This window comes from Mytilus edulis, unplaced genomic scaffold, assembly GCF_963676685.1.
Source record: "Mytilus edulis unplaced genomic scaffold, xbMytEdul2.2 SCAFFOLD_460, whole genome shotgun sequence".
In the NCBI taxonomy this organism is placed as follows: Eukaryota; Metazoa; Mollusca; class Bivalvia; order Mytilida; family Mytilidae; genus Mytilus; species Mytilus edulis.
Genome location: NW_027267640.1, coordinates 11,902 through 24,483, shown reverse-complemented (window position 1 = coordinate 24,483; position 12,582 = coordinate 11,902). Strand labels below are relative to the sequence as shown.

General features: G+C 32.5%; 1 protein-coding gene across 1 annotated transcript; it reads right to left on the bottom strand.

The window, feature by feature from the left end:
- Window positions 1-1,035: 1,035 nt before the first annotated feature.
- On the bottom strand, window positions 1,036-9,327 carry LOC139505699 (adenosine deaminase-like). Its single transcript, XM_071295188.1, has 3 exons — window positions 9,162-9,327; window positions 2,101-2,227; window positions 1,036-1,241 (listed from the first exon to the last, which is right to left on the bottom strand). Exons 1-3 carry the CDS (start codon window positions 9,317-9,319, stop codon window positions 1,152-1,154), a joined length of 375 nt encoding a protein of 124 aa, XP_071151289.1. The 5' UTR covers window positions 9,320-9,327; the 3' UTR covers window positions 1,036-1,151.
- Window positions 9,328-12,582: the final 3,255 nt, after the last annotated feature.

Genomic DNA, 12,582 nt, shown 5'->3' with positions numbered 1-12,582 from the left:
CATTTCTGTCGTGGTATTTGCAAAAAAATACTCTATTCGACTGGACGCTTGTAACGTCACGATCATCAATGCGTTTTTGAACGTTGACATTCGGTGTAATTAAGGGTGCTATAAACAGTTTCGTATAAAAAACTAGGGGTTATTCCCCAACTAAAAATAGACATGGAGGGAAGTCCCTTTTTATCAATATAATTGGTGAAAAAGTGTCATGTTTTTTGTATTTGGTTGTAAAGATATGTTAATTAACTTCAATTAAAGCAGGTTGAATGATTAAAATAATTAAAAAAATTAGATTAAATCTACATGTTTTGAGGGGAGACAACACTGTAAACAGTCTGGTTTTTTTTGCAGGGAAAATTGAAAACTTATTTGCAGCCACTGTAGCTCTTTTCGGAGCAGGCGAACGTACCCTGAAGCATGAATTTTTTGAAAGACCAGGTAAAAGTCTATGAAATTCATACAACTTTGATTATGAAAAATGTGCAGGTATCATGTCTTCAGGGGTGTGCACATGACCTGATTTCAGGTTTTTTAAGCTTAAATTAGGCAATGTTTTTCCCAGTTTCTCTGGATAAAACTTTTTTATACTATTAAAAGTACACTTTTTTTTTATTCCATTATAAACTAGAGAACATTCTGATTCCAGTGATATCTAGTTTTATACAAGTATTTATTAATCAGTCCACCACTAAGGGTCACTTATACATGGTCCCTCAAAATATGACGTCATAGAAAAAAACTGTTGATTGCACCCTAAACAGATATAGCATGTTCTAAATGGGAATTTGTTAAAACAATACCAGTCTTGAGAATGAATTTCCTTCGACTTACGGCTCGAACATTCCCTCAACTGTTTTTTTTTCTCGCAAATACCCCTCCTTAACATGATGTATCTGTTAAAAATACCTTGCCATTTGTTTTTAACATTTATCCAATCAATAAATATTAATTTTCATTGTTTGAAATTTGATGGACTTATTTGAAGTTTAAAATGGTCTTTTTTTAAACGAATTCAACATGATGAAAAGAAAAAGATAATTGTAGAAAACTGTTTAATATGCTTTCATAAGAAATTATGTAGTACATGAATATTAATAATTATAATAAATGGCAACGTTTGGTCTTTTTATCAGAAAATTTCGTTCCTATACCTAATGTTCTCCATAAACCAATGTAAGATCTTTCAATATTTGGGTCTTTTCCGAGTCTGATGCAAAACTTGCACGTGCCGCATTAAATATCTGAAAAATAAGGAATAACATTTGAAAACAGAAAATAGAAATTTTGAAAATATTTTGTCAATTCTTATCATTTGGTGACACTTATATATATATATATTGAGATTGTCTTTTTACCAGCAAAATAACTTAGATGTTAAATATGAGGCACGGTTTGTTTACTCTTCTTTAGAACTTGCTATAATCATTCGATCTTTTTAAGTTTAATGTGTTCGTTCTTCGTAAACAATCATTTGTTTGTCCGATAATCTTGTATTACTTTTAATTGGTATCTGCGTTTTACTTGTTTGACCGTGACTCTTTATTACTTTTGACTTGTAGCTACGTTTTGTTTTTCTTTGGATTTGCTGTGACCTTCTATTTATTTTGATTTGTAGGGATGATGTATTTGTCTGATCGTTCACCTCCAATAACATTTTAATTGTTTTGACGTTTAGTTTGTTTGACATTACACCTGTTAAAACTTTTCTGACTCTGACTACCTTTAACCGAGTTTAAGTATGCGTATTTTTTTATGTGTGTATTCTATCCAATTCGCTAAAGGTATAGGAGAAGGGTTAAGATCTCATCACATGTTTAGCCCCGTCGCATTTGTTTTCTCCCGTTCCAAGTCAGGAACCTTTGGCCTATTATAAATCTTGTTTAAGGGAAAGCTGTAGCTCGAGAAGGTGCAAAATTTTATCACTGTCCTGAAGACACTTTAGTGCCCTTCGGATATTTCTGCTCTAAGGTCATTGTTTTTTCTCCGACACATTCACAATTTCCATTTTCATTTTATTTTTCCATTTGTATTGACGTTTTGTTTTTCAGACCATAAACCTCTAACAAAAAAACATTATTGGACGATAAAAATAATACTTACCGATTGTATAATTTGTTCGTCTGTTAGTCCAATTTCTTTACACTTAAGGTAATCATCATCTAGGTTGTTGTCAAGAACAACCGGATCATCTGTGTTGATAGAATAGTTGGCGCCATCTTTGACAAACCTATTTAGAGAGTCATCGATTTAAGAATAGTCATCAATTATTAACAATTGATTGTATGTGCCGTTTTTTTATATCAAGATTCTTAAAAACGTTATATATTCAAGACGAGAACAAATTATACAATATATATATCAGCTAAATGTGAAATAGCAAAAATTTCAAGGAAAATTCAATAAAATAGGTCTTGATCGGACATTGTACTGTTTGATTAATGACCGAAATCGTAGTACAGCACACTGTCAGCATCTAAGATGGGTCCTTCTTAAGCTATAGTTATTAGAACTTTTTTTTTAGAAAATATCTTACAAAGCAAATGGGTAGAAGAATGAATTTGAAAAAAACAATATTAATTTTAATTTTGTTTAAGTTTTACGGTTACCATGGTAACCTACATCTATAAAGAAAAAAATAATACCAGGAAGTAAAGAAAAAAAACCTTACAACACTTGTTTCATAAGCGGGGCGAACAATACCAGAGGAAAAGTCAAACACATTAATCGAAAATAAACTGACAACGCCATGGCTAAAAATGAAAAAGACAAACAGACAAATAATAGTACACAAGAAAAACATAAAATACTAAAGAATGAGCAACACGAACCACACCAAAACTGGGGGTGATCTCAGGTGCCCCGGAAGGGTAAGCATATCCTGCTCCCCATGAGGCACTCGTCGTGTTTCTCATGTTATTCAAAATTATCAATAAGACTGTACTTATTTTTTCTCTTTTATAAATTAAATATCAATGGTTTGCTGCTCTGTAACGTTCATTGAATTGTTTATTCATCGTTTTTTTTTTGGCAAAGCTTTTCGAAATTTCGATTCCATAATGCTCTTCAACTTTGTACCTTCATGAGTCTTTTCTTAGAATCTTGACAACTTTTTGATTCGTACTTCACTGATGAGTATTTTGTAGACGAAACGCGCGTTAGGGGTAAAAAGCCTTGAACTATGTCTAGTTGAATTATATATTTAAAGATAACTTACAATTAAAAAAACAACAAAGCAAGGTCAAAACATAGACATATTAAACATTATCAATCACGGTTGGGTAATTTAAGCGATACCTTTTAAATTCAATGACACATTAAAACCCAACGCTTGTTTAATATTAACGACAAATAAAAAAAAAGTTGTTTAAATTAAGCAATGCCTTTTGACTCGAAGACATATTTAACAAATTCAAGATTGTAATAGTTAAGCAATGCCTTTTCAGTTCAATGACACATTAACACATATCAAGGGTAAATAATTTAAGCAATGCCTTTTCAATTCAGACATATTAAAAAATATCAAGGTTGTGTAATTTAAGCAATGCCTTTTCAATATACAAAGACATTAAAAAAAAAAAGGTTGTGTTGAAGCGTTGTCTATTTATTTCAAGAACAAATTAAAAAAATGGTTGTAAAATTCAATTCAAAGACACATAAAAATAAAGGTTGTTTCGCAGCAATGCCTTTTCAACTCAAAGAAATATTGAATAAAACAAGGTTGTATAAATTAAGCGATGCCTTTTCAATTCAAGGACAAATAAAAAAGAGTGTCGTTTAATTTAAGCAATGCCTTTTCAATTCAAAGACTCATTATACGATTCAAGGCTGATTAATTTAAGCGATGCCTTTTCAATTCAATGACGTATAAAATAAATCCAGGTCGTGTCAATTAAACCATGTCTATTTCAATTCAAGGACCAGGGAAATAAAGGTTGGTTGTTTGATTTGAGCAATGCCTTTTCAATTTAATGACACATTAAGAGAGTCATGGTTTTATTATTTAAGCGATGACTTTTCAATTCAATGACACATAAAAAAATAAATTCAAGGTTGTGTAATTTAAGCGGTGCCTATTCAATTCAATGACACATACAAAATTTCCAGGTCTTGTTTTTTAAACCATGTCTATTTCACAGTTTGACACTTGAGAACTTTTGATATTTATATTTATCGAAATGAGAAGGTCTGTATGTCAAATATCTATGTCACCAACAGATGAGTCAATAAATCTTTGAACATTAAGGTCAAGGGAATATGATTGGGCCGTAAAAAAAGAACAGGTTTGTTTGCCCTAACACTACCTACCCAGAATATAGCTGTCTACTCAAAATCTGTTATTGTCCTGATGCGAAAATGTTTTTTTTTTATTCAATATAGGCATGAAGACTTATAAACATCTGATACTTAAATTTCTCTTTGCCAAACAAAATAAAGAGAAAAAAAAGAAAATGAAAACGCGTACCTTCCTACCCATTGTTTCAATGTTTGGTAGGGTTTTGGGCAAACCAAAATATATTTAAGTGTGGCATTATTAAAAATATAATATCCTTTTTTTTAAAATGTCTTCTACATTAAAAAAAAATCATGGTTGGGTATTTAACAATTACATGTTTATTACAACCTCACACTAAAAAAAGTTAAGGAAGTATAATTTAAAAAAAATGCCTTTACCATTCAGTGACGCATTTAAAATAAAACAGAGATTGAATAATTTAAAAATAAAAGTCTTTCTATACGAGCTTTACTGATGAGTCTTCTGTAGACGAAACGCGCGTTTCGCATAAATAAAAAAATCAATCCTGGTATATATGATGAGTTTATTTCCATTCAATGACACATCAAATAAACCAAGGTAGTCTTATTTAGAAAATGCCCTTACAATTCAATGACAAATAAAAACAAGAATATGTCCATAGTACACGGATGCCCTACTCGCACTATCATTTTCCATGTTCAGTGGACCGTGAAATTTGGATCAAAACTTAAATTTGAAATTGAAATTAGAAAGAGAATATCATAGAGAACATGTGTACTAAGTTTCAAGTTGATGTGATTTCAACTTCATCCAAAACTACCTTGACCAAAAACTTTAACCAAAACTTTAACCTGATCTTCGCACTATCTTTTTCTATATTTGGTGGACCATGAAATTAGAATAATCATATCATCGGGAACATGTGTACTAAGTTTCAAGTTGATTGGACTTCAACTTCAACAAAAACTACCTTGACCGAACACTTTAACCTGAAGCGGGACAGACGGAATGACGAACGAACCGAAACATAATGCCCCTCTACTATCGAAGGTGGGGCATAATAAAGGTTGTTTCATTCTAAAAATGCCTTTTCAATTTAATGACGCTCACACAAAATCATGGTCATATAATTTAAATATTTTTTTTTTCAAACTTATGGTAATTTCGAAATTTTGAAATTGGAATTAATTTAGTGATAGGTCAGTATGTCAAATTATGTATGTCACCAACATAACTAATCTAACTGTGAACGTTAAGGTCAGAGAATTCTAACTATTTAATAAATTACTAAACCGAGAAAAATAGCAATGCAGAAACTTTTCTGAAATACCAAAACAAGGTATATGTATAATACACAAAATAGAGAGTGTGGTTCCAGTTTAAAAAAGGTAAAATCTCAAAAAGACTAAACTCCGAGGAAAATTCAAAACGGAAAGTTACTAATCAATGACGCATTAACCTCCCAAAATAGCGTTATATTTTACAACGATGCGCGAATAAAACATAATAGGTAACAGTGTCTTATAAGGGTAAAGCAGTCATCACAGTGTAACAATCTTAATTAGAATAAAAACAAACAAATATTTAATAAAGAAGTACAACAAAGCATTTATCAAGTTTAACAACCACAGTAACTGCTTACTTATATATGTATTGTAATTCAACTCATTAAGGGTTGAAATATTTGAAGTCATGTGACTAAATGGCAAGGTTCATATCATCTCTAGTGTAGAATCGCGTATTTGACGTCAGAATGTAAACTTCACAGAGGAAGAGATATAAAATAATTTTTTCGTTCAAAGTATTTTCAAAATTATAATAGAACAATTATACATAATCATGGCATTATGATAGAACAATACCATAATGGCAGGAGGTTTAAAAGTACAGACCCATGTCATATGTACCAAAGAAACACAAAAAGTCACTAGTACAAAACACACCAGCAAAAATGAAAGATAATACAAACAACACATTAACGGGATGTATAAGTTACGAGCCACGTGAAATGGATATCACCGAATACAGACCAAATAGTAAAAGTAATATTAATAATAGAACAAAGACAAATAAAAGAACAATATTACACGTTATAAAAGATGATAGCACAATAAAATAATGGCGGGAGGTTAAAAAGTACAGACCCACGTCATATGTACCAAAGAAACACAAAAAGTCACTAGTACAAAACACACCAGCAAAAATGAAAGATAATACAAACAACACATTAACGGGATGTATAAGTTACGAGCCACGTGAAATGGATATCACCGAATACAGACCAAATAGTAAAAGTAATATTAATAATAGAACAAAGACAAATAACAGAACAATATTACACGTTATAAAAGATGATAGCACAATAAAATAATGGCGGGAGGTTAAAAAGTACAGACCCACGTCATATGTACCAAAGAAACACAAAAAGTCACTAGTACAAAACACACCAGCAAAAATGAAAGATAATACAAACAACACATTAACGGGATGTATAAGTTACGAGCCACGTGAAATGGATATCACCGAATACAGACCAAATAGTAAAAGTAATATTAATAATAGAACAAAGACAAATAAAAGAACAATATCACACGTTATAAATTTATTAATAAAAAGATGATAAACAACACGAGTAAGCAGAATTCAAGTGACATCTAAAATAATTAGGGTAGGTAGATAGGGATTTTTATTTTATTTTATATTTTTTTTTACATTAAGTCTACGAAAGCAACACTCATACTTAAATAGTGCTTAAGGATTATGTACCCTTGTGTTGATTCAATGCTAAACATATGGAAATTTTATAGAAAATCCACAGCCTTTATCCTTGTACTCTCATATTTGGCAATTTGATGACTGATAGATACAGGATTAGTGCATGAAGTGCTAGCATTGATTTCCTTAAAACAACTTTGATAATGTAGTTATTGGCTAAAAAATAAATAAAAATATGGACCAAATCAAGTACACCTTTTAGTGTGCGTTCGACTTTTGTGACTCAGCACGAGGTATTTTGGAATTTACAGGTTGGTTAAAACTTTTTGTAAAAAATAAGCACTAGCACATAATAGAAAAGCAAGTGAGTAATCTATGTTTGAAATTTTATGTAAAAAATCTCTGTATTAAAGGCTGTGGATTTTCTATAAAAATCTTGGTTTATTTGCCACAAAGTACTCTTTTTCTATTAAATGCAATGAAACAATTAATAATAATGCTCTGCTCTGTTTCCCCTTGGTATATGTACAAAATGGCCCATCTCTATTATTCATTATATCTGTAGTTTTGATACAATTGAAGTTTAAAAAGTTCGTACAAAAATGGCCACAGAAGGGGTCATGAACTTTAATGTTAAATGAAAAAAAAATATTTAGGGAAGGCTATTATCTAAACTTAAAAGAAGGAACCACACATATATTTTTTTTTTGACTAAATAAAATATAATTCGAACTTAAACCTCTTTTAAACAGGGATACATTTTAACATCTAATGTATTATCTCTTTACACTGCGATTAAAATACTGAAATATTGAAGAAGTAGTCGAAGACACGTAAACATTATTGTTATCTCCAGTATAATAAAACTGATAGAAAACAACATCAAAACATTCATTTAAAAATTTTCATACGCCGTCTGCGCTTGCACGTGCTTTTTAAAGTATCAATTTACTGACGCTATGAACATTTGCGACGTTATCCAATCAAAAAGAACGTTACAAACGGTGTTGCATTAGAATATAACATGACACTGCGACTAAAAATACTGACATATTGGAGATGAAGTCGAAGAACCGTTACCATAAAAAGGTCAACAACTATCTTTTTAAACGGACATTCTGGTATATACAATACATCAATCCTAATAACAGAAAAATACACCCAAAGGCCAACAAAATGTTTCAAAATGACAACTACATTGGTTCTATGCATTGATTGATTTATTGTTGTTGTTTAACGAAACTTTCAGCATGCTACATCATGATGGACAGTTTTTATTGGTGAATGAATCCAGAGTAAACAACAAAAACCAGCACCGGTAAGAAAACTGACAAATCTAGGATTATATCCGTTCCGGCATATACATGTAATGCTTTGCAACAATTTATAACTCAATGTTGTGTGAAGTGCTTCATAGTATGAATTTGAACGAGTTTGATTTCCGTGTCCGAGATAAAACAAAACGAACTTTACCAAGAAAAGCAAGAGAAGAGAAACACGAGTTAAATTCTCCGAAAGGGTCAAAAGTTCCTCTTGCCCTTAAGACACGTTGGCATTTTACTGTTGCCTAAGAATTTTGATGCAAGATACCAAGTTTTGAGATTGAAAATGAAGTCGACATTCGTAGATGTCAAAACAAAAATGTGCTCTGATCTGTGGTTACACTTGTGATTACGTGTCTTAATTAGATAACCTTATTTTAACCCCATTACATTCACATTCTAAATGTGCCTATCCGAAGTCAAGAGCCAGTAATTCAATGGTTGTCGTTTGTTGCAGTGTAACATAATTTGTATTTTGTTTTTTACACTGTACATGCCTTAGATCCTTGTGAAGGTACCATAATTTGGAATTTAAAGTATCAACCAGAAATTAAGCAGACGTAACAAGGGGCGGATCCAGCCATTTTAAAAAGGGGGGTTCCCAATCCAGGACAAAGGGGTGTTACAACTATATGTCCCCATTAAAATGCATTGATCGGCCAAAAAAAGGAGGGGGGGGGTTCCAACCCTCATCACTGTTGATCTTCGGATTAGTTCAATCAAACCTGCACATGCTATCTGGTTTGTACACGCCTTTGATATTGTATTAAATAGATTTCGTCATGCGAGCATTACAAACGCATCAGATTATGAAATGACATCGATGCAGTATACAAAAATACATATTCATAAATATCAAAATAATTTACCTTAGAAGTGGATGTTTTTTTAAGTCTTCGGACACAGAACCTGTTCTTATACTGGAAAACGGACAAACTTCAAAGTGAACTTGATCTTTTATACATTGTTGATACAAATTGTCATCATCTACAACATGATATCCGTGTCCAATTCGTTCTGCATACATATGTTCTAATGCCTAAAAATATATCAATTTGTAAATATCATGATGATAATGGCTGCTTAACGTTCAGCGGCAAATTAATATGCATATTCAGGACGAGAACAGGTTAATGAAATATGAATATTAACGATGCCTTGTATGAGACCGACAAACTGAGTCGGATTTGTAACGTGCTTGCGGGTAGACATTTCACTTTACCCGGAACCATTATTGTGATTCTGAGGTTCTTACTCCTTAATGCCACGTGATTAGCAGAGAAGCAGCAAATACCAATTTAAAGTCTTTAGTTTGACACAGCTGGGATCCCAACCCACGACCTCTCGCACTCGAAGCGAACACGCTACCACATGACAACTGAGGCGGTCAGATACATATGAAGAAGACTCCTCTAACGTATGTGTATTACTAGATCGCTTCTTTTCGGTACAAGTTGGCTGATGTTTTATTCATAAATGAAAGCTCAAATCTTCTTTTCTTAATATTTAAAATGAATGTCTTGAATTAAAGACATTCAATGTTAAGTTTATCAATCTTGTAAACATTTTGTTTTTTTAACTGTGGTACTGGTGGCTTCGATGGGATTTTAACTGTGGTACTGGTTCTATGATATACAAGGGTCCAAATGTTGAGTCTTGATTTCTTTGTTCTCCTGGTATATCATGTATATAGATTTAGGAAGATGTGGTGTGAGTGCCAATGAGACAACTCTCCATCCAAATAACAATTTTATATGTCGCTTTAAAACTTTTTCGCCAATTATATTTTTTTCATTTTTATAATCGTAGCACATTATTTTAGTTTGGTCTTCAATTTTAGACAATTCTAGCTCATAACTATCCTACATACATGACATATATATGGAAACGTATATTAGTCACCAGTTGATCAGTTGTCAACACAACTTGACGACAAAAATAAGAGGGAAAGTTGCATTGTTACTGAACTTGTACACTTAAATAAGTTTACTTGTTTAATTAATAATTCAACTTGTAGACTTACTACAAGTTGACTTGTTGAGTTCTTCTGAACAAGACCACAGACCAAAAAGTGTACATAATATTATTGTGTCCTAGTAAACTTTGCCGTTTGTTCACTTGCTAAATTGAACGTTTCTTTCTTGCTTTAGAAAAGTATACTTTCCGAGTTAATCGTGGTCACTTGTCGTGTTGTTTCTCGCCTTTCCGAATTCGTGAAAGTATACTTGTGTTCAAAAACTGCACAAGAGAACTTTTTAAATGTCAATTTGTTCTGGAAAACAGTCCATGTTTACTTTCAAAATGTCGACTTGTTTTAGTGCAAAAGTGAAAAAATAATATTTGACCACGCGGTTCCTAGTGTCTTCTTGGAATTTAAGATGAGCTTCAGCTACAGTATTTTAATGGTGAGTATAAATTTTTTGCGGAAAAACCTTTTGATTTTCTTCTAATTATTAAATATTTTTTTTGCCAAATATTTTTGTTAAGCTTATTTTTTCTTTCGCAAGCTATCGCTTTGATTTTTTTAACATGATGTGGTTTCACCACTGACCCTGTGAAGACTTTCTTTTTTGTATGCCATTCATAAGATAGTAGAGGGGCATTATGTTTTTTGGTCTGTGTGTCCGTTTGTTCGTCGTACCGTCCGCCCGTGCGTTCGTTCGTCTGTACGTCCGTCATTCCGCCTGTCCCGTGTGTTTTGGTCCAGGTCGTCTTTGCTGAAGTTGAGGTCCCCTCAACTTGATCCTTAGTACACATGTGACCTATCATAATATCTTTCTAATTTTAATTCCAAATACGAGTTTTGACGCCAATTTCACGATCTACTGAACATAGAAAATGATCGTGTGAGGGTACTTTGGACACATTCTTGTTTCATTGTATTTTTCTTCTGAAACTTCTGCTCTTACTTGACCGAGATTTGAGAACCCGAATGCACATCCACAGAAAAGGTAACCTGTCCAAATTTTCATATATACTCCGAAATCAAAAGTCGGTAATATACAAACTGACTACGACGTCTTCTTATATAAGTAATTGCCCCTTCTGTTAAATAAACATATCGACTGTTTTAATTTTAATGAAACGATTGGAAATATTTGACCTTGAAAAGAGTAAACCGGAAGTGACCTTGACCAAGCCGAAAGTAGTGTTTTAACAGATTTTCATTGATAACATTCATAATTTTCATATAATTGTGGAATCTGGGTACAAATGTATAAAATTGCCTTAAATGAGACAAAAAAAATATTTTGTTAACCGGAAGTGGTAGAATATTGGTCTTATTTCAAGTAGAAGTCCTTTTTCGGAATCAAGAGAACTTTTGAAATTATCTTTAAAGTTAGACCAAAAGTAAAAGAAAAACATGACATGACTGTTCCTTATGAGGTGCTGACAAAGCTTTGTTACTTTGTGCGAATCCATCATTCAAGATGGCCACCAGCGGGGTATCAGGGCAAGATTTATCATTAATTGACCCATTCAATACCTATTTTGGTATTTTAGTTTTCTCATTACCAATTCTCAATCAAAAAGGGGAAAAGGCTTAATTTTTTGTATGTTTATGATCATCCGGTTGTTTTTTTTTATCTTCATACTAGTCCGAAAGTTAACAAGGGATATATAGATTAGACCGTTGGTTTTCCCGTTTGAATGGTTTTACACGTCTAGTAATTTTGGGGCCCTTTATAGCTTGTTGTTCGGTGTGAGCCACGGATCCCCCGGACACCCCCCCCCCCCCCTTTCTGGATCCGCCACTGAATAATCACTTACACAATGTGTATCATCGCCACCGGATAAAGGTGCCATTGGCCTGGTTCTCTGTTCATTGTCAAGAAAAAAATGCATAACTGTACATGTATCATCATATTGGTATCCAGGTAGCTATACTCAGATTGTTTTACAGTAAAAAAAAAAAATTCTCACACAATAAACATAGAACCAAGCCAAGGGTACCTATATCCGGGTGTTACGATACACCATGCATTATAAGAATGATGCTTGTAAATTGAGATCGATTATAGCATTGATATGTTTGGTTATTTTTCAGGCACTTATTTTCTTACCAGATGGCATTGCATTCCCATTCCCTGGTGAAGATGGCACAAAAGAAGATCTTGTTAGATATTATTTTAGTCGACTTTATACAACAAAAGAAATCTGTGGATTTCTTATGTTATATCATGGTATTATAGTAACGTTCTCTATTTTCAACCTGAAATATATGATTCGTCTGATTTTTCTTTTCCTATACTATGCAATGACCAGACATTGAGTGAACTTGAAAATGAG